The 21,626-nt window shown below is 34.1% G+C and overlaps 2 protein-coding genes and 1 pseudogene across 2 annotated transcripts in view; 1 reads left to right on the forward strand and 2 right to left on the reverse strand.

Annotated features, from left to right (window-relative positions):
• Nucleotides 1–4,495: 4,495 nt before the first annotated feature.
• LOC132637945 (late blight resistance protein R1-A-like) lies at nt 4,496–12,386 on the reverse strand (annotated as a pseudogene).
• Nucleotides 6,839–8,904, forward strand: LOC132638750 (uncharacterized). Its single transcript, XM_060355527.1, has 3 exons — nt 6,839–7,117; nt 7,513–8,415; nt 8,568–8,904. The coding sequence occupies exons 1-3, from the start codon at nt 7,067–7,069 to the stop codon at nt 8,733–8,735; spliced, it is 1,122 nt and encodes a 373-aa protein (XP_060211510.1). The 5' UTR covers nt 6,839–7,066; the 3' UTR covers nt 8,736–8,904.
• A 2,634-nt stretch (nt 12,387–15,020) lies between the features above and the next one.
• LOC132636722 (nuclear pore complex protein NUP205) overlaps nt 15,021–21,626 on the reverse strand; it is a 36,771-nt gene continuing 30,165 nt past the window's right edge. Inside the window, exons 33-45 of the mRNA XM_060353723.1 lie at nt 21,475–21,598; nt 21,270–21,347; nt 20,730–20,891; nt 19,631–19,801; nt 19,420–19,557; nt 18,132–18,275; nt 17,866–17,988; nt 17,649–17,744; nt 17,360–17,497; nt 17,181–17,281; nt 16,021–16,140; nt 15,844–15,943; nt 15,021–15,305 (exon numbers count right to left, since the gene is read on the reverse strand). Of these exons, the coding sequence (XP_060209706.1) occupies nt 15,222–15,305; nt 15,844–15,943; nt 16,021–16,140; nt 17,181–17,281; nt 17,360–17,497; nt 17,649–17,744; nt 17,866–17,988; nt 18,132–18,275; nt 19,420–19,557; nt 19,631–19,801; nt 20,730–20,891; nt 21,270–21,347; nt 21,475–21,598 (1,579 nt within the window). The 3' untranslated portion in view covers nt 15,021–15,221. The remainder of the gene's footprint in view (nt 15,306–15,843; nt 15,944–16,020; nt 16,141–17,180; nt 17,282–17,359; nt 17,498–17,648; nt 17,745–17,865; nt 17,989–18,131; nt 18,276–19,419; nt 19,558–19,630; nt 19,802–20,729; nt 20,892–21,269; nt 21,348–21,474; nt 21,599–21,626) is intronic.

A 21,626-nucleotide genomic window follows, 5' to 3' on the forward strand; every position in this document is an offset into this window, starting at 1 on the left:
TTTCAATTTTCTATTTTAAATTAAACTGGTAACTTCTCAATTCAATTATTTTTAAATTCAAACTCAAACAACAACTAATTAACTAATTTTTGTCCTAAAACTATCCTCTTTTTAATAATATATAGATATAGATTGCGGCAAAACCTAATTCAACTTGAAAAACACCTTATTTTACTTTATAAGTTACATGACAAACACAATTTGTATGAGAGCTTTTTAAAATCTGCCAAGTGGAAAATCGGTCCCACTACAATTGATTATATAAATTCTCAATGTCCATGTCTCTCTATTTAAGCTTATCTCAGTTATATAAATAAAACAAGAAGAAAATTAAATTTAAACTCCCTAGACCCTAATGAAAGAAAAGGATATGCTAGATATTTATGTACACGTAAAAAACCATGTAAAATCTGTTCAACATATGCACATAAAAAGATTAATTTTTTGGAATCCTTTACTTTCTTTAAATAGTTTTCTAAGAAAATAAAAAAATATAGTTTCATTTGTGTACCAAGTGACGAAAAATTATAAGACTTTAACAATAAAACGGGTTCGATCAGATTTAACAGTTAACCTATGTTGATGTTTAAAAAGAATTTTTATGATATTTATTTTATTCATATATTAAAAAAAGATTATTTCATAAAATTAATCCGTGCAAAGCGCGGACAAATTCACTAGTATATTCGATAAAATCAAATCATATCTAAAAATATACTCTATAAATGGCTTCTATCTGTTATCCTTTAGGCCTGTTAATATATATATATATATATATATATATATATATATATTCGAGAAAAGGACTAAAATAGTACATTATATTGGGGTTTGGACCTAAAGCCATATATGTTTTTTATATGGAGCATTAATAGTCCATTATGTTTGCGTAAGTGGTGCACTTTTAGTCAACTCCCAAATATTTTTGTTAAAAATTTAACGAAAAGGAGCAAAAACGCCCTTAATATATTAGAAAAGGTCTAAAAATACCCTTCATTCATCTATTTTTCTAAAATTACCCCTCAATTAAACTTTTTGGCCCATTTATGACCTTGATTAACGGTCAACACTAGAAATTCTTTAAATTACACATGGCATATTATTACTTGAAATTGTTTTTTTTTAATGAAATATGGAAAAAGTTTTTTTTTAGAATCAGGAAAAATGATTTTTTAGAACCCGTTTTTTAAAATAAAAGAAATGGAAAACTGGATTTTTTTAACCAAAATATCTGGAAAAATATTTTTTTAAATCAGGAAAATTGATTTTTTTTTTTGTCCTAAAAAATTTAGATTTTCATGATTTTATTTTCAGTACACTTTTAAAAAGAAGAAGGAAAAAGTGGACTTTTTTCAAAATGTGAAAAACTGGATTTTTAAAAAAAATTGGAAAAATGATTTTTTTTTTTTACAAAACTGTGGAAAACCCCGTGTTTAGGAAAAAAACCAAAAAACCATTTTTTTTTTAATCTAGAAGAAAATTATGGAGTATTAGTTTTGCACATTTTGCTTAAAAAATTCAATTTTCCATATTTTTTTATATAAAAAAAAAACAGTTTTCCATATCTAATAAAATTCCACATTTCTTAATAAAATCCAATCCTGATTTTTTCTTTTTTCTTTTTTATTTTTTTTAAAAGGGGCTTACCACATTTTAAAAAAAAAATAGTTATTCCAGATTTTATAAAAATCCAATTTTTTCAGATTTAGAAAATCGGACTAGTAATTAAAAAATACCATGTGTAATTTAAAGTTACCAAGAACAAGCAACCTTTAAGAAAAAGTCGTTCGAGGCATGGAAAGTGATCACTTCCGGTTCTGCAGTACCTAATGTCTAAATTTTTTCATAGCAATTAAGATGGCAAACAAGTTCTGCTAAATCCTAACTTAGTTCAGAACACTAACACAATTTATTTAGTACACATGCAAATTATAAATTTTTGCACTAACTTAGTTATACAAATTTGAGTTTTGAAAAAGCATGTCTTATTCTTTGTGAAATTGGGATTTTTGCTGAGAGAACTTCTCATGATTCCAAGTCAACTATAATACTTTGTGCTTGCTGGATGTTAGCTCTGCAATTTCAGCTTCTAAGCTTGTAAATGCCTCAAAATCGCGGAATCAATATTTTCATAGAACACTTCCAACTTAAGTCTAGGAAATTGCATTGATTGCTCATAAAGGGAAGTAAATAGCAGCATAATCCAAAGGCTAATTTCCCACAATAACTAAGAAGCAGAAATCTGAATTCGATAGTTTACGAATTTCCAAAAGTCCTATCTGAATTACGTTTTGAAATTTCCGCTAAGCAGATTCAATAGGATATTAAAGACAACTATGCAAAATTAGTTAGGCTTATATTCACATCCTATTTATGAGATAAGTAACATGTAACTATCCTGTGCTATTTAGTGGTCTTTCAAAGTTTCTGTATAGTAGCAATAGAAATTTGTAGATCCGAATGAGAAGTTCTCAATCTCCTTACTTGAAATCTGAATTGCTAACTTGTACACTTTAGAGTCTGCCCTTCCACATTAAATATGTATATAAAATTTTAGTACTCTAACAATACAAACGGTATACTAAAGATGATATACAATAAAGTTACAAGCCATCTGCACTCATCTTGCCCCCATACTAAAATTGTTGAATGAAAATGAAAAGGAACAAAAACAACCACTCACACATTTGACTTCTGAATTGACATCTCTTTCTGATACAATAATGGATATGGGAAAACAAGGAATTTGACAAGAAAGTAAAGATAAATAGGATGACACAATGAGAGAGTCTAATTGGCAACCAAAGTTCTATAATAACTAAGACCTCCAATTAGCATACAAACAAGCACCAATCCTCTTAGGATGACCTAAAGGGAATCTAAGTTCCCAAGCAACCAATCCTCTCAACAAACACACAATCAATGGCTTCAACAAGCCCTCAAACACTCAAACTCTCAATAGAGTAGCAAAATATCATTCATCAAAATAGTCTAAGTCTAATGAAAACTATAAGTATACTATTTATACTAGGATAGAAAGGAAGACTAGCTAGCTATTACAATTCTACCCTAAATGAAGTAAGGGTCTTGTTTGTTTGGTCTTTCTTTGGAAATGATAGCTTTGCATTTAAGTAATAGTCTCTCTTTGCACGCATAGCCATCCTCTTCATTCATTTGGCCATTTTGATGCTCCCCTTTCTCCACTTCATCCTCCCATGCAGTCATCCACACTTGGAATTCCCGAGAAGGTTGTAGAAAAGTCCTTGAGGCGATTCGGATTGCATCACTTTCGGAGAACGGGCTAATCTGCGAAACACCTAAAGGTCTTCGACACCTATGCCAGGAAAAAACAGCCACGTGAGATGAAAAATGAAATGTTATATTCCCAAAACTTAGGAACAGGAGAAAACTATAGCAAGAATGAGCATGCAGGTATAACAAGTTAACACATTATTGGACGGATTTAAGTTACACGCAATGATAGTGTAACAATTTTTACACTATCAATGCAGCTTGTTATAGCAAGTTATTATTCTATTATTTAAGTTACTATATCAAGCTTATTATGAAGAGATATGTTGTTGTAGCTCAACTTTACCTGATGTTATAAAAGTGTTGTACACCAGTGCAAAAAACTTAAACCCTTACTTGACATGCCTGCTTGTGAAAGTATGCTACTATTTATTTCCATAAAAAGAAAAGAATAAGGAGAACAAAAGAAATCTGACTAAAGACCATATGTAACAGATGGCGGATCAGTAAAAGTTAAAGAAACAGAAGAGAGATCAAGTTTGTCAAATGTAAAAAAATCTAATCTTCAAAACTTCTTTTTTTTCATAGAAATGGCGCGGATACTACCCACTAAAAGAAAAGGGCAGCGGGTCCACTAAGCTCCCACTATGCGCAGGGTTCGGGGAAGGGCCAGACCACAAGGGTCTATTGTACTCAGCCTTACCTTGCATTTCTGCAAGAGATTGTTTCCACGGCTCGAACCCATGACCTCCTGGTCACACGGCAGCAACTTTACCCGTTGCGCCAAGGCTCCCTTTACGGATTCTACCCACTATTGCAGAAAATTACAAAGGCAATCTACTAAACTCAGATAAGATACCCAAATTGTGGAAGAGCATAAATAGTTACAAATTAATTACTCTGTCTATAAATAGTTGAACACTTGACCTCAAACGTATGGGGACCCCGCATTTTACTATTGGACCAGAATTTCACAGGAAAAAGATCTTTTGAAAAAAATAAAACTTTTAATTTAGAAATATCTAGTTTGCATTAGGAAAACTGTCTTCTATTTATACAAAAGAATATTACAGTATAATTGATTGTACCGTGCTCTAAAAGTCCATACCCTGTATAATAATTCTCTAATCAAACTGAAAATAGATAAAATCAGTAAAATATACTTGACCAACAAGCCTTACCCTTAGTATATAATTTGGAAGCTTGTATTCTGCACAACAGTCCTAATCAAACTGAAGATAGACTAATTCAAGTAAAATGTTCTTGACAAAACAAGCCTTAGTATACATAATCTGGAAGCACAAATGCAAGAAACAATCATAAGAAGTAAAATCAACAACGAAGATGTCTTACAAGCCTTATGGATATGGAGCTCAATAGAACCTGCATAGTTGTCTTCCAAGTCCTGCTGAATCTGCTTGGCCGAATTCTCAACAGCTTGTGCACAGTAACGTATATCAATTAGTGCAACTGTGGTTATGTCTGCAAAATCTAGAGGGATTGAATCCAGAAACCTGCAGTTTTCAAGAAATAGTCGTTCGAGGCATGGAAAATGATCGCTACTGGCTCTCCAATACCGAATGTATGAATTTTCAAGTTGCAAGAACTTCAAGTGAGGGAAGCCTTCCTCAACTACTTCCCACTCATCGCCTAGGCAGGCATCATATGATACTTTAAGGGACTCGAGTTTGGGAAATTTACCAACAATGCTCAAATCCTTCCACCGCAAAGAAGTCCCCTTAAAAGCTAACTTGTTAAGGTTTTGTGGAAAAGCATCTGGAGGAGGTAGGAGCAGAGGAGAAAAAGCATCTGCAGGAGGTGGCCCTCGCATTCTCATCCGAAAGCTTGGAGGATTTTGGGGAGTAGAACCTGAAGGTATAATGCTTTCTTGAAAGCAAGCAGCATATGGATAACTAAGATGAAATTCCAATTCTTCGAGCTGATCTAAGTAGCAAAAATCATACAGGTACTTCTGACTACGAAAGTCTTCTGGGACGTCACATATTTGCAACTTCTTTAAATTGGGAAATAGTCCAAAGACAGACCCCCTACAACACGAAGGACTCAATCCAGAGAGACATTGCAAATTTCTCAAACCCAAACTTTTCTCTTTAAGCTCATGATATCGCAAGTAATTCCAGGGGCATCGTCAAAATTTCCGATGGTAATATTAAAGGATATTCGTAACATTCACGGGAAAATGGAAGGGTAAGTATAAAATTTTGCAGATAACATAGGCTTGATATCGATGGAGGAATGTCTAGAACCTCTTCTCCGAATCCTAGATAATGCTCTAAGAGAGGATAAAGACGCAAAGCTAGGTATCTCAAGTGAATTAAAGAAAGTATTCCACTGGGAAAAATTGAAAAGCTAATAAGGCAAGATCTAGTACTTTTACTAGCTTGAAATGCAAAACCGCGGTGAACCATGAGAATCTACCAAACATGATAATGGAATGAGCCTCATTGTTACGATACCTAGCCAATTCTTCCTCATTATGGATACTGATCCGACCTCGACTCTTAGAGGTGCACTGCATGGATTGTGCATATGGATTTTGATCACTCTTTCCTTCGAGAACATTCACAAAATTCATGTTTCGAGCTTCCCTTAAACAGAGTTCACGGGTCACATCATGCATTCCACAACTCTCTATTTTTCCATCAAAACTCAAACTGTGGATGGAAATTAAACTTCCATCGATAAGATCTTTTAGATATCTTTCTGTCACTTCTGCTATGCTTCTCATCTCTTCTACCTTCAAAAATCCCTCTACAGCCCATAACTCCACAAGTTTATCTACAGCAATCAGTTCATCCTCGGCGAAAATTGCAAAATATAGAAAGCAAGATTTTAGGTGAGAAGGCAAGTGATGATAACTCAAAGCCAACACTCTCATGCATTGGGCTTCCAGATCTGTGCTAACTACTGAACTTACATTCTCAGCAACACTTCTCCACACATTCAATGTTTTACCACTTTTGGAGAGAACTCCAGTAATCACAACAATTGCTAGAGGCAATCCTCTGCATTCTAATGTGATTTGTTTTCCAAGTTGCTAAAATTCAGGGGAAAAACATTGATTCACAAAGACTTTTCCATACAATAAACTCCAACTTTCGTCAAAATTCATCAGGCGCATGTGATAAGGAGGCTTACCTGTGCTAGCATATTCAGCCACTTCCACATTCCGAGTAGTCAAGAGTATTCGGCTTCCATTATTATAGTCTTGGAAACATAGTTTTATATTATCCCAAGCTTTTGTAGTCCATATGTCATCAATGACTACCAAGTATCTCTTGCCTTTTAGAAGCTTTTGCAGTCGATCTGCTAGTTGATCATAAGGTTCATCACTTGTAGAAGAAAGAAGGCCTAGGAGGAGAAAATTTGGCTGAGAGACTCATTCAAGTCCTCAATTAACAAAATGGCCTTCTATTATTTATTCAATTCAAAATATATCAAAATAAATCAGAAAAGGCACTTAATGAATAATTAGACTATAATTAAAATATTAAAAAAGCTAGGGACCTATTTGTAAATAAATTAAATATATAAACCTAATATTTTGTTTCTCCAATTCAATCCCTCTGCTATCAACGTACATCCCACCATTTTGCTTTAGTAACATTAGAGATTTCCACCTCAGTTAGACCGTCGATTTCAACTGTTCCTTTTGAATCTGTTTGAATATTTAGATTGCTGTAGTAGAGTAAGCCAAATTACCCCAGGAAATTCACAGTAAATTATATTGTCGATTATAGGGATTTGGGTGTTGTTTCTTGATCATAACTTTTACTTGTTTTTTGAAGAATTCATGGTGCGAGTCGTTCCTAAAAATGTTGGCCGCGAGCTAGAGGAGAATCAGGTGCACCTTCATTTTTTAGCTTTTCAACTTAAATTTCTCATATCAGTGAGAAAGGAATCACAACTTTTATAAATTAAGTGACAGATAATAAATCAATCCGACCAAGTAAAAATCTGTCACAATTTACGTGACCAATTATTAATTGGTCTACTCAATCAACCATCGATCTGCTTTATAAAATCATCCAAAAGGCTAAAATATTTTGTTTACCAAATTAGGCGATTGATAGTACATTAATCTGAACAATCTAAAAATCAAGCTGATTTTCTAAATATATAATAGACCGACTAATAGTTGGTCGGATCGATTTACAATCAGTCCTTTAAAATATTGACACCAATCTTTAGTTTTCGTTATTTGTCTAATTGATATTACATTTGTTACAATATCTTCAGGAACATGATATATCTAGCGAGGGGGATGAGTCTTCTAAAACCGTTAGTGATGGGGATAATGCTTCTAAAACAGTTAGTGATGGGAATGAGTCTTCTGAGACATCTTGTAATGGGGATAAATCTGCTGAGGAGAATGATATATTATTGATACCAAAACGTGAAACCTCAGTAGACCTCTCCCAATATAGTTTGCGTAAGGAATTGGAGGACGGGGATCACTTTGATGGACTTGTGAGCATTTTATCAAGGTGGGATGTTGTTAAAATTATACAATATTACTTGGAGAAGGAAAAAGTGTACAACCAATTTATGAATAGTTGTTTTGGCTGCTTATTAAAAGTGAACCTAGAGAATTGGAACAAAAATTATTGTGGCCAAATCGTACACTATCTTCTACAACGACGTGTTGTAAGCTTAAAGAAAAAGGAGGTTTGGTTCATAATTGATGGTAAGCCAATTCGATTTGGTATGAAGGAGTTTGCTATGATTACCGGACTGAATTGTGGAAAAATTCCCACTGGTAAGGCTTTATATGATGAAGGGAAGGCAAAAGATTTTTTAGATCTAGTGTTGAACAAAAAGAGTAGTCTAACGGGAAATGATTTAAAGGAAATATTAAAGAGTGACAGATTTGATGCGCAAACAAAGTTGAAGATCGCTATGGTGTGGTTTGTTGAGTCTTTTTTATGGGCTGGTGATCAAAAGCGAACTGTTGATATAAAGAATATGAAAATGGTGACAAACTTGGATTACTTTAATGCATATCCTTGGGGTAGGCGTTCTTTTGAGATGACAATTGAGTTCCTTCTAAATGTCAACTTAAAGAAAAAGTCTGCAGAATGGAAGGAAAATAATTCCACATCTAAAGGTTATAGCTTGCAAGGATTCCCTTGGGCTTTTATGGTAAGCTTAAATAATTTTATGGTGAGATAGATATTGAATTGGTCATGACAGATTATGTATCGATCTGAAATTTAATTGGTCATGACAAGTTATGTATCGATCTGAAATTTATATACTAATATTATTTAGTACTTTTTTTGTTTTCAATATAGGTGTGGGCTTTCGAAGCAATTCCTATACTAGGAGAGGCTTTTGGACAGCCATTGATAGAATCTCCCTTGCCACTTCCAAGATTGCTCCGATGGTACGATAAAAAGAAGACACCCCCAGATTATAAAACAGTGTTATTAACAATGCAAAATAAAGAGGTGAATACTTAAGTTTGTTTGGTGCAATATTTCATTTTAGAAGTTTTTATTATTGTAGTTTTATTTACAAAGAGAATGTAACATCAAATTTCTCTTGTATAAATGCTGATAAATTGAGCATCTGTCCGACAGATACATGATCTGTCTGTTACAACAGATGCTTTGGTCCGACAGATGTGGTATCGATCGCTCTTTATCGTCTTATTCCTTATTAGTTTTATGTTGATATTTCGTATTGACTTGAGAGTTGATGAATAAGGAGTAAAACTAATGAAAAATTCAAAAAATACTTAGCATGATCGTTCGAGTTGAAACAATAAGAGGATTTACAAGAAGACTGACTATTTGTTTTTGTGAAGGCACCATCTGGTGCATATAGAGTTCCGATATTTGTTTTCTTACTTGTACGTCCAAGTTAAGCTTTAGTTTGCAATATTGCTCCTTTCTTTTTCACAAAAAAAGAGAATGTAACATCAAATTTTCTCTCGTATAAATGCTGATAAATTGAGCATCTGTCCGACAGATACATGATCTGTCTGTTACAGCAGATGCTTTGGTCCGACAGATGTGGTATCGATCGCTCTTTATCGTCTTATTCCTTATTAGTTTTATGTTGATATTTCGTATTGACTTGAGAGTTGATGAATAAGGAGTAAAACTAATGAAAAATTCAAAAAATACTTAGCATGATCGTTCGAGTTGAAACAATAAGAGGATTTACAAGAAGACTGACTATTTGTTTTTGTGAAGGCACCATCTGGTGCATATAGAGTTCCGATATTTGTTTTCTTACTTGTACGTCCAAGTTAAGCTTTAGTTTGCAATATTGTTCCTTTCTTTTTCACAAAAAAAAAAGAGAATGTAACATCAAATTTTCTCTCATATAAATGCTGATAAATTGAGCATCTGTCCGACAGATACATGATATGTCTGTTACAGCAGATGCTTTGGTCCGACAGATGTGGTATCGATCGCTCTTTATCGTCTTACTCCTTATTAGTTTTATGTTGATATTTCGTATTGACTTGAGAGTTGATGAATAAGGAGTAAAACTAATGAAAAATTCAAAAAATACTTAGCATGATCGTTCGAGTATGTTCACTGACAAATTGTTGATTTATCCGACAGATACATGATCTGTGTGAGTTAAAACAATAAGGAATAAGAAAATTTAACACTTGTAGTCTTAACATTTGAGCTAATATACTTAACAACCCGAACCCTCCACTTGCAGCTTTTTTCAACACATGCAACACTTACCAATGATTTGTTAGACTTCTTTGTAGCAAACTCGAAACCCTTTCTGATTGCGACAAGTTTCAGTTTGTTCACTACGACTTCTTTGTTCAGAAATCTATATCCTTTATGAAAACCCGAGCCATCAGAAAAAATATAGCTATGATGTGTTCCAATCATTGCATCCTCTAATTGTTCAGGCAACTGAACATCATCATCTTCGCTATCCAGTGGAACCTCTTTCTCAACTTGGCAAGGGAGAACGTCTTCTATTATATACTTATTAGCTTCCATAAATTTCTCAACTTGGCAAGGGAGAACATCTTCTATTATACCCTCATTAGTTTCCATAAATTTCTCCACTTCACAAGGGAGAACATCTTCTATTACATGCTCATTAGTTTCAATAAAAGTATTTGTCTCTCCTCCCCCATGAAAATCATCATTGTGCGTGCAGACATTTTCATTCTCAAATTGCTGGTTCAAACCACAGCCGCTTTCCAAAAAAATTTCAATCAAGGAAACCCGTAACATTGGCCTGCCACCTTCACCATTTATATCATTCAAATAAATTTGGACATCTTCATCATTCTTTAGTTCAACTGGCGGTGCTTTGTCCCTCGAAAAAGCACCTGCATTAGTCATATACTTGACACAAACAGGATCATGTTCGCAACTCAATTCACCTCTTCTAATGATAGTTTCCATGAATTTATCAAAGGTAACATCACTGCTCACAAGCATTGTTCGAACTGTATCATTTTGAGAATTCCATCTCCACGATTTCTTGTCATCTACCCACTTTCCAAAATAATCAACAAGTAAGACAACTCCTGTCATGATTTTGTACCTACCTACAATAAATAATGTAACGTTATTAGAAACTAGTAAAATGAAACATTATTGCAAACATGGAAATAAAAAATAAAAAAAATCTATAATGAATCTGTCGGACTAATTACTATGATCGGTCAGCTATTGAATAACATAGAGGACTGCTATATAATTGGTCAGATCGATGGTCAATCGGTCCATTGCAGACCAGATTCCATCTGCATAATAACTTTACAAATATATAAAATTCATTTGTGTACCTTCAAACTGAGGTCTTGATACAATGTTAAAAAGCCCAGGCTAATGCTACTCCAAAACAGTCTTTAATCGGATTTAAATTGAGCTTGACTATTTCTTTAAAACTTTAACACTATCTTTCTCCAAATATAGCTTGTTGAAACCAACTTCACCAAAAAGAGAAGAGTTTTAGGACCTCAATAACACACAATCATATGCATAGAGGGTAGATTGAGAGTGGAAGAAGAGCAATAGAAGAAAGAAGAAAAAAAGATGTTGAAAGAGATTTTGGAGCGTTTTTATTGTTGATTTTGGACCAATTTGTAGTTCATAAAAGATGGGTACTAATCTGACATAATAATTAAAATCTAAATCACAACTAAATTAGAGTTTTTTACCTAATCTAAAAAGTGGGTCATTTCACTAATAAAAAAAACTTGAAACCTTTTTAATTAAATAGAAGACTTAAATGGGCCTTTTAACCAAGAGTCCCGCCTAGGAGTACATTTCTCCCACAATACTCTTGTGAAACAGTAGCTATTGCACGAATATCAAAGTGAGACATAATGCATGGATCGCTGCAGAGTTTTGTAGCCAAAGTTGTCTTGCCTATGCCACCCATCCCTACCATTGAGACAACTTCTAGTTCCCTTTCTCCTCCGGCGAGTTGATCCTGCATGATATTGAATGCATTGCCATGGCCAACCATTATATTCTCTGGCCGCTCTACAACATGCTCAGGTAAACTGCCAAGAGAGTAATTTTGTGCTTTTAGATCTTCCATGCTGTTGCACCTGTCCCATGTTGCCATCAACTGTCTTATGGTGGAGTCAATGCAATCTAGTAATTGTTCCAAGTTGAAAAAGAGCTCCCACATAGCTCTGCTTCTGTCCTCCACTTTTTGTGCTAAAAAAACCTTTCTTGATTCTGAGTCAACCATATCTTCTGCACAGTATGCTAGTTCTACGATTTCAGCTTCCAAGATTGTTAATGCCTCGAGATCGTCTGTTGCTTTCCATGGTTTCTCCAGAATAGCTCTCAAGGATTCAAGCTTGTCATACAACGGTTGCAAATCACATCCAGTAAGTTCCATTGATTGGTTTATGGTTCTCATAAGACAAGTAATAGCAGCATAAGCCATATCACTATTTCTCTCTTATTTTCTCTTTTATGTGTGCGATAATTAACAATAGGCAGAGTTTTGTGCATAAACAAGGAAGAGTCTCTTAGTATGATGGTGGATGCATCTTCATAGCTCGTATCCTCTCAAATTTAAAACAGAAAAAGGAAAACGTATTTCTTTAATTTATCCGTCAGACACGGATGCTTCATTTGTTCTCGTGTATGTCTTTGTTTTATGGCTTGTTTCACTTGATGAATTTCCAAAAGTCCGTATTTCTCAAATAAAAAAAACTGAAAAAGCAAAATTCCCACCTCTTCTTTTTTGAACTTTATCAAAAGTACTGGTTGTTAACATAGAAAATGAGAAGATTAGTGATCATTATCACACTTTAAAAGTGTCCACTAACCTAACTTTGCTAATCTCTCAAATAAACAAATGGAAAGATGAATGGCTAACAGGGAAAAGGACAAAGATTTGTGATCAGTATCTGATCCTAAATGCCCACTAACCAAATTACTAATAAAATAATTCCTAATATAAAAATTATAAAATGCATCTACTATGCTACAACATTGACAAATATCTATGCTTGATGTTCCAAAAATGTTCTGGTAAATAACGTTGGGGTAATGTAAGTTATTCACCTCTGTATAATTCATTCAGCTCGATATCTATTTAAAGCAATGTTAACTTGTATTATCATTTCCTTGCTATGGTCCTCAGATTCTCCTAAAATGTTGCCGCACCCATATTAAATCCTCCAAAATGCACTACTTTTGAAGAATTTGACACGCACCCGTCGATATTTTTGAAGAGCCCGAGCAAGATAGTTTCCTTGCATAGAAGAAAGCATTGCTCACATGATTTTTTTCTACGACAACTACACCTCAGTTCTAAACAAGTTGGAGTCGACTTTATAAATCATCACTGTTTCATTTAAACTCAACTCATGTCATCATCATACCAAATAAAATAAGATTCACATGAATGTTTTCTACTTAAGCTAAATTACCACTTTGCCCTAAGCTTCCAATATTTGATACAAGCAGAGTAAGAAAATTCACTAGTATTACAAAGTACTGTCAAGCCGAGAATGAACAAGAGAACCAAAGTTTTCGACAAAGGAGGAAAAATGAAATCAAGAATCCACTAATTAACTCACACAAAATTCAGCTCTAGGATCAAATCCATAGATACATATCATGTGTTTGTACATATGTTTCTTTCACATGACTATTGTTAAATAATATATATTCTGTCACATTAAATCACTTAAGCATAGTAAGTTGACATGTTCTGGTGTAAACATTAGATTGGAACTTTTTCTTATTTCTTTTTTGTTGTTTTCCGACCGCACTGGGGCCGAACTAAATCTGGATTCGCACCGAAAAACGCACATTGGGGATAAAGCACCTCTAATAGAGGCAGGAATTTTCATTTTCAGAACAGCATAAACACAGAAAGAACTTTTTTTCCCTCTAAGCTTCATTAAGTATTCTAGCATAGACTCCCAGCTCCACTAAAAAATACAGTCCCTAGTAAGTAGAAAAAACAAAAATAGACAGCAACAATATCAGTCATAGTCCTTAGATTTTTTATTTTTTATTTTTTTTAAAAAAAAATAAATAAATAATAAAAAAAAATATATATATATATATATATTATTACATAGGGATAGGGGAAGGGAATTACAAACTGGAATCGAACCCTCACCAACAAGGTGAAAGTTCAAGTTCAAGTAGTCAACCAACTGAGCTATTAAAATACCCTCATTGTCCTTATTTGAGTGTTGGGGTGAGTTTCCTTTTCCAAAACCCAAATTAAAACTCTAATCCTTCTCCATAAGGTGGAAATGGGAATAGCTAGGACTTTGGACTCCATATTGTTTATCGTAAAAGAATGACATTTTTTTATATTTAAAAATAAACTAACTTTAAGCTTATAATTTTTTTCTCAAATAAGATTATTTTCAACTGTACAAATATTATTATTTATTTTAAATCACTAATTTCAAAAGTCTTTCTTTATTTTTTAAATTCAAAGATGAAAGAAGAGTTGGAGGAAGGAAATAGAGCAAACTTTGGCGAGTTAATAAGCGACATCGTGAAAATCAACATGTCCAATAATAAGTCTCACATCACTTTCAATTCGTTGTGTGAGGCATAAAATGAACTTTTTCCGCCATCTTTTTGACAAACTTAAACAATAGGACGAGAGACCTCAATTTCTTTTTGATTGTCTATTGTAGGTACGCATATACATAATTACATACATGAACAACAGTACAACACTATTGACCTTTTCAAGTTAAAATCAACTATAGAAATCTATTTTTCCGCTCAATATTCATGTTATTTTAAATAATTCATAATAATACTATATTTGGTAATCATCAACCTACCCTAATCTTTTTAAAGAAGGTGCAACATAAAATTAGTTTACCAAATTGTAGTGCCTTATCCAAAACCCATCGTTCAGACAATTTTTATTTCACATGGCCATTTAACTAAAGAATCAACCTAAGAATACAGAATGTTGAAACTGCATGGTCACCTGTCAAGGATGTATCTTTAATTTTGGAAGATATTGTGTACGCCTCATTGCAGATGTTCTTTAGTTATATTATCCTTTTCGAATGAGATTGATAAAAGATAGCACAGACGATCAATAAAAATAAAACACAAGTCTGTAGGGTCAGTATCTTTTGTTCAAATAGAATTGATCATAGATCTTTTCCTCACTTTATATAAACTTCGTGGACATTTTGATTTTATTTTTTCACTTCCGCTGTTTTTTCTTGTTAATTCTTAATGGATAAATCCAATTCCAGCCTACAAACATTTAGGAGCAAACTAAACAAAAATCCATGGAAATGGGATATCTAAATTGCACACTAGAGCCTGTTGTGTGATATACAATATGTACAATAGATCGGAGGAAATATATATATAGAACAGATTACATATAAAAGATAATATATAATTACATTACATTATAAGCCATCAAAATTCATCATACACCCTATGCTAGAAATTTAGTAAGAAAAAGAAAAGGATTGAGATGGCCACTCAAACAGGTGACTTCTGAATTGATATTTCTTTCAGAGAACTAGCTAATCTCCGGAACACCTTAAGGTCATGACCTGTTTTATCCTGCAGAACAAATAAAATATGAAAATGAAATGCTAATTCCCAAAAGTACAGAAAAGAAGAAATATAACAAGCATTGCTATGCAGGTATAAAAAAATTACATATTGCTAAATAAGGCTGAACAAGAGAAATATTGTTAGCTTTTGTTTTTTTATAATTGAGGAATCCCAGAGGGCCAATAGTGAACGGTGCAAAACTCAGTGAATAATGGGCTCATCCCTCTATCCTTATCCACTTGAATACGAAGCTTTTATCTATGGCAGGATTCGAACCCGTGACCTCAGCTAACCCACACATTATAAGTTGCGCTCTTACCACTAGATCAAAGCACCGAGGGCGAGAATTATTAAGAGCATTGGCATGCAGGTATAGAAAGTATACATATTGCTGAAATGCATATGACTACTGGCAGAACAAACTAAGAATCATGAATTCACGACTTTAAGAGGATTAGTAACCTGAGAAGCTAACTTAAGACTATGCAAAAGAGTAAAAATTAAGAAGCCGCACTGAGAAGGAAAGGCGTTTTTGTTAGCATACCTCGCTTAGCAATTCAAGCCTCTCCAAAGCCGAAATTAACTTTCCACATAGCAAATTCAAGTCATCTTTCGAGTAGGGTTTGGTACCACATTCGAAAGAACTGTAATGCCCAATTGAAGTTAGCCAAGCAGAATATGTGCAACCATAAAAGGAAGAAAATTTTAATAATAATCATACCTGTCCTGAAAATGAACAAGGATAATATTCATCACGTTTTCCGCCAGTAGAAGTAATAGTGTCATAAGTTGATTCCTCTCTCCAACAATCTGGCACATCTCAAACATTGCGACATATCTCCTGGAATATAACCAATCAGAAAACTAGGCTGATTAGCATACTAAAGGGATAAGCAATGTTGGATCATCTAGTCAGCACAATAATTGTTAGACTAAGCATATGACTGTACATCCTACATGTGATGGTCAACAAAATCTACATTTTGCAATAGAGATTAATAAATAAAAATTAAGTGTACTTCCTACGGTTTGACCTCCAAATAGTACCTCTTTTGTGCCTTAGAGATTAATGGAATTTCAAGGATATATTATGTCCTGATACAGTTTAGTAGTTCCTGATACAGTTTAGTAGTTATTCTTTTGGAGCTGTCATCACTGCGCCATAAAACTGTTCCTTAGCACAGACAGTGTTGGATCATCTAGTCCTCCACCAATAGAACTATACACTGTTAAAATATAACCTAGGTCCGCCAGTAACAAGCTTATGAAGATAGGAAGAAGATATTCTAGAGAGGAGGAGAAAGTGAAAATCATCTCACTCTAACTGAATTATCCAAAATGAGCAGTATAATGCAGGCTATATAACCTGTAACTAACCGACCCTACTAACAGTTAATCACTAGTATTAATATCTATCTTTCTAACAGAACTAACTACTCTTCTAGTTAAAACAACAATGTTGAAATGTGTGATCATCTCATCTAAAAGTTTAAGCTATTGGAGAGCACAATTTTATTTTCTTAATTATATTCTCAATATGCCCCTCACATATGGTCCTGATTCTTTTTTCATGAGTCAAGCACAAGGAAATTCTTTTTGTTAATAGGTGGCGGTGAGATTTGATGCCAGGAGGCATGCTCTGATACCGTGTTGAAATGTGTGACCATCTCATCTAAAAGCTTAAGCTTATAGAGCGAGCACATTTTTTTTTTTCTTATATTCTCAACAAATACACTGTACAATGAACTCAAGATACTTATTTTAACACTCCCCTCGAATCTCTCAGAGGTACAGGAGAAACATGAGAGAACAAAATCTAAACTATGTTCTCCTAGTTAGTACCCACCACCCTCCAATTGTATTACATGAAGCTGCACGTACCTTGTTTGGATGTTTTCGGACGGCGAAATACAGCCCTTGGGAACACACATATTAATGATTTCATCCACTTCCTGTCTTGATAGTTCATTTATGTCTTGAATCTGGGATAATAAAAAGATTTAGAGCTCAGATAATCAATACTAATTCTTTATTCAGTAGCCAAAACACATATCTTTCACCTTGCTAAGCAGTAAATATCTGTCCTCAGTAGCTCTTTCCAATGCTGTGGTCAGAGAATTGAGAAGAAAACCAAGTAAATTCAAGGTTGGCTGTTGCTGACCAGCAGAAGTGCGATAGTCCATTGGACCATCAGAGACCTGATCCAAATACAGTGAACAAAATTGTGACACATGCCTTTTCGTATCCTCAAGGCACCAGCAGGAGAAAAAGACATAAGCATCCCATGCCCAACCATTAATTTAAAAGTTAATACACAGGAAAATAATTAAACAAGTCAATTTGATGTACCGGCAATCTTAAAGACTTCTTCGTTACAAGAAAACAGAGATAAGAGCTCAGGCTAAAGCAAATACGAGATGCATTCACGTCTGCCTTCCGCTGTTCCTGATAATACATAAAAAAATGGAAACACAACTGAGAAGGTCTATGACTATACAAGCTTCACCGCTATATATATCTTGCCTCCAGAATACACAATCAAGCTAAACCTAGAAACTCTTATTACCTCGAGAAAACATATGGATTGGTTTGTAATGAAAGAGTCTGGCTCACGAGAGAAAAGAAAACGCATCATCACAAAAAGCCCTTGAACGAAACCATATTCATCAGCCTCTTCATATGGCCAAATCTACACAGTTTTACAGTTTAGAAGTAAGAAAAAGTGTAAGAATAGAGACAAGATTAGCAAGTGGCAATTTAGATGGCTAAAACATCAGTAATATACCCATCAATGGGATTGAAATCCACCTAAAAGAGAGTGCATATGTGTACCTTTGTGAGTATGCCAACAACCAGATTTATTTGTTCCATTGTCAAGTCATCAGCATCAGAAAGATCCTCTCGAAGGATTTGATCAAAAAGGAATTGATGACTTCTTACAAATTCAATCACTTCACGCACAACTTTATTCTTAACCTGCTAGTCACCCACGTAATTAAAATGACAGATTTTAAGAAGAGTAGAAAATTCAAAAACTCAACAGGAATGAGAAGGACGAGCGCAGTAAGGAGAAGCAGAAACAAAGAGGAAATAAAGAGTCATTCCTTTGTGTGCCTAGAACAAAAGCAAATTAAACAGTAAAAATCTTCGATATTAATCATTTTCTATAAACTAGATTAATAAGAAAAAGAGATACTGCAGAATTAGGGATGCTAATTGGAGCCAAGGGAGAGAGATCTATTAGTTGCTCCGGAAAATATAAAAATCTGGTGCATGAAAAATAACTACAGAAGGTTGAGCTTCTCCTAACCAAGAACAACCTAAATACTTGGCTCTACTCCTTCTTGGTCCTTTTTATATCACACTCTGACATAGTGCTAGAAAATGTTACTTAGCTGGCTAGATTCCACTGGCACTTGACCTAGGGAGTGATAGCGTTTCCGTGTGATAAGGACTAAATACACACAGAAAAGTGAGGTCAAATGAGGAAAAACCAGCGAAAGAAATAAGCTTTAAGGAAATTGCTTAAACTATTTAATTGGAATAAGGCATAGTAGCTTCTTCATGACATTTATATTCAATCCTATTGCTCGCTCAATTACTTTAAGATAGTATACCTATCTCCCAAATTGTTTGGGTCTTTTTTCCTTTTACGTCCATCCTGAAAAGATTGGGACCTTTCTAGATTTGAAACTTTTTTACATCCCATTTTTCCCTTACTAACATCTCTTGTAGGAATTACCATGACATCTTATAGGCCCAATGGATGCAAATACAAAAGCCATTCGTTTCTTTCTTCCACTCCACGTCCAATCAAATTCCACCAAAAAATTTAGGGAGGGAGTTGATGACTACATCGGAATTGTGGTTGAACCTAGTTGTTCACATAAGTGATACAGGATTTCAGTCACAGTAAAAGGGTTTTCCAGTTCTATTTTCCCCTTTTCCTCATTTGCATGAGCCCACTCCATCCAAAAAACAAAGTTTCTTTTTTTTTTTTTAAATGATTACATCATGTGCATAAGTGCCAAATTGTGAGAAGTGCGTTCAGAGATCTCATCCATGTCTTTATTACATTATACCGCATTATATTATATTATATTGAAGAAACGAAGCAAACCTCAAAAAATTCAGATACATCGACCAATGAAGTAAGGGAAAACACCAATCTCAAGATTGGAGCTATGATCATTCGTTGTTTATCAACATCAACTGACAATTCTCTTCCAAATTTGCCATCCATGCGTCGGTAGCTTCCCTAGTAAAAGATTGTAACAATTTAATCAAAAAGGACACTGCGAAGCAAATCACATGAAGAGAAGAACAAATACCTTCAATTGCATACTCAGTGCCTTACAGGCAGATATGTGCTCAAATGCACCCATTGAAAAAAGCACCTGGGCCCCAGATTTCCCATACTTGTGGCTAATTCTCAGAAGAAGAGCAAGTTCAGCTTCAAGAGTGCATACACGCTGCATTGACTCCAAAGATAGCCCACCATCCTGATGGGAGATGCCAATCGAACTTTTAAAACCCACGAAAAGTAGATTTAGAAGAAAGAAAAAAAAGAACTACGCAACATATTGCATACAAGTTAATGCATAGAATTGAATTTCTGTAACAACAGACACAAAATACTGAGGGTTTCCATCAGGTTGGAAAGTTAATACACATTTCAAAGGAGAAATACACCCCCTAACGAGGCTGCATGAGCTTTAACATAATCATGATTTTCCTTTGATTTCATCTTTGTACTCTTTAGCGCACTTCACAAACAAAGATTCATTTAAACAAGAAAAAGAATACAAAATGTTTTGAATAATGATCCAAAATAAATTTAAAAGTCATCAACAACAACAAAAAGAAACGCAACATTTTTATTTGTGGTTGACATTGATCTACTGAAGTTGATACCAAAAACTCATATGATTCATTGATTCCATATTTTTATATTAGAAGTCACGGCTTGAATTACTACCAAAGCAGAGGAATTTTAAGAGAAAATTAAGCTGGTTTACTAGGATTTTTCAATTAGCAACAGCATGTCATAATAAGAGGTTTTTGCATACACTTCAATTACATTACAGTTAAAATATGCTGCACAACCAAGGAAACAAATACAAAGTAGACACATAAAATAGCAAGGATACTCAAGTGAACCTACTACAAATACGAGTATTAATAATTACTAATAAATATTGACAGAAAAAAGTGCTGACAGGAATAAAATGTGAAACTAGAAGGAAACAATGAAAACCTGTAAATGAAATTTAGTTGAAGAGATTTTACATCCAAAAAAAGAATTTGGAGGCGACGTGATCAGATGCTCCAACAGACAGGAAAACAAAGATGTATAACAGTAATACTTGAAGTAAAGGCAAGAACGCTTAGATATCAACAGAGATCTTATGGGAGTAATATATCATATACCTGAGAAAAGTTATTGATGTTCATAAGGCAAGACCTCAAAAAGCCTCTGCTTTGCATTTGGCTCAAGAAATACTTTTCATGATCAATGCAAATTAAAGCATCCAAAACATAGAAAGAGATAGTCTTTCCAGATTCACTGCCATGAGTTGCATCTTTTATGATCTGTTTTTAGAATTTGACCAAAAAAAAAAAAAACATGGTAAGCTAGTGCAGCAGGAAAGCAATTGTGATACATTTACACTTCAAAATGTAAAAGGGAAATATGGAGCAATAATGTGTTAGATACGGTGGAAAAGGAACAGGAAATCAATCTTTTAGACTTTGATCGAGTACAAAGTAGATGAATTATGATAATCATAGAAAGTGGAGCGATAGAGTAACGATGATACACGCTAAAGAAAATAAATTGCGCATCTAGTGAGAGAAGGTAAATCCGCCTATGTGAGCTTGCTCACATTGCCGGTTCCAAGCCCGGATACAGATTAGCATCAGAAGAAACAACAAATAAAATTAAGAATTCATTTCATCTGTGTTACCCACCAGATCTAGAAGTGATTGAGCTTCCTTCCTTATTATTGAAAAATTTGCATGTGCCATTTCAGTCTGATCTTTGACAATCTGTTCAAGATAGAACAGAATGAAAAAATGAAACAATAACTCACTACATCATTGTGTTAAATTGATCCAGTAAGAATATAACAAGAGGGAGGTGCAATGGGCTGTTTCCCCACTAAGATTGTAAAACCTTTTCAAGATCCAGATCATTTTCCTGTTCATCCATTGTCAATAATTGCATAACTGTGGTTGGAAGATCAGGATCAAGCATATGCTGACAGTACTGGATATAGCTAAGGAGCAAAGCATATTGGCTGTAGTCAAGAAACAAACAAAAGAAGT

This window comes from Lycium barbarum, chromosome 4 (genome assembly GCF_019175385.1).
Source record: "Lycium barbarum isolate Lr01 chromosome 4, ASM1917538v2, whole genome shotgun sequence".
Taxonomy (NCBI): Eukaryota; Viridiplantae; Streptophyta; class Magnoliopsida; order Solanales; family Solanaceae; genus Lycium; species Lycium barbarum.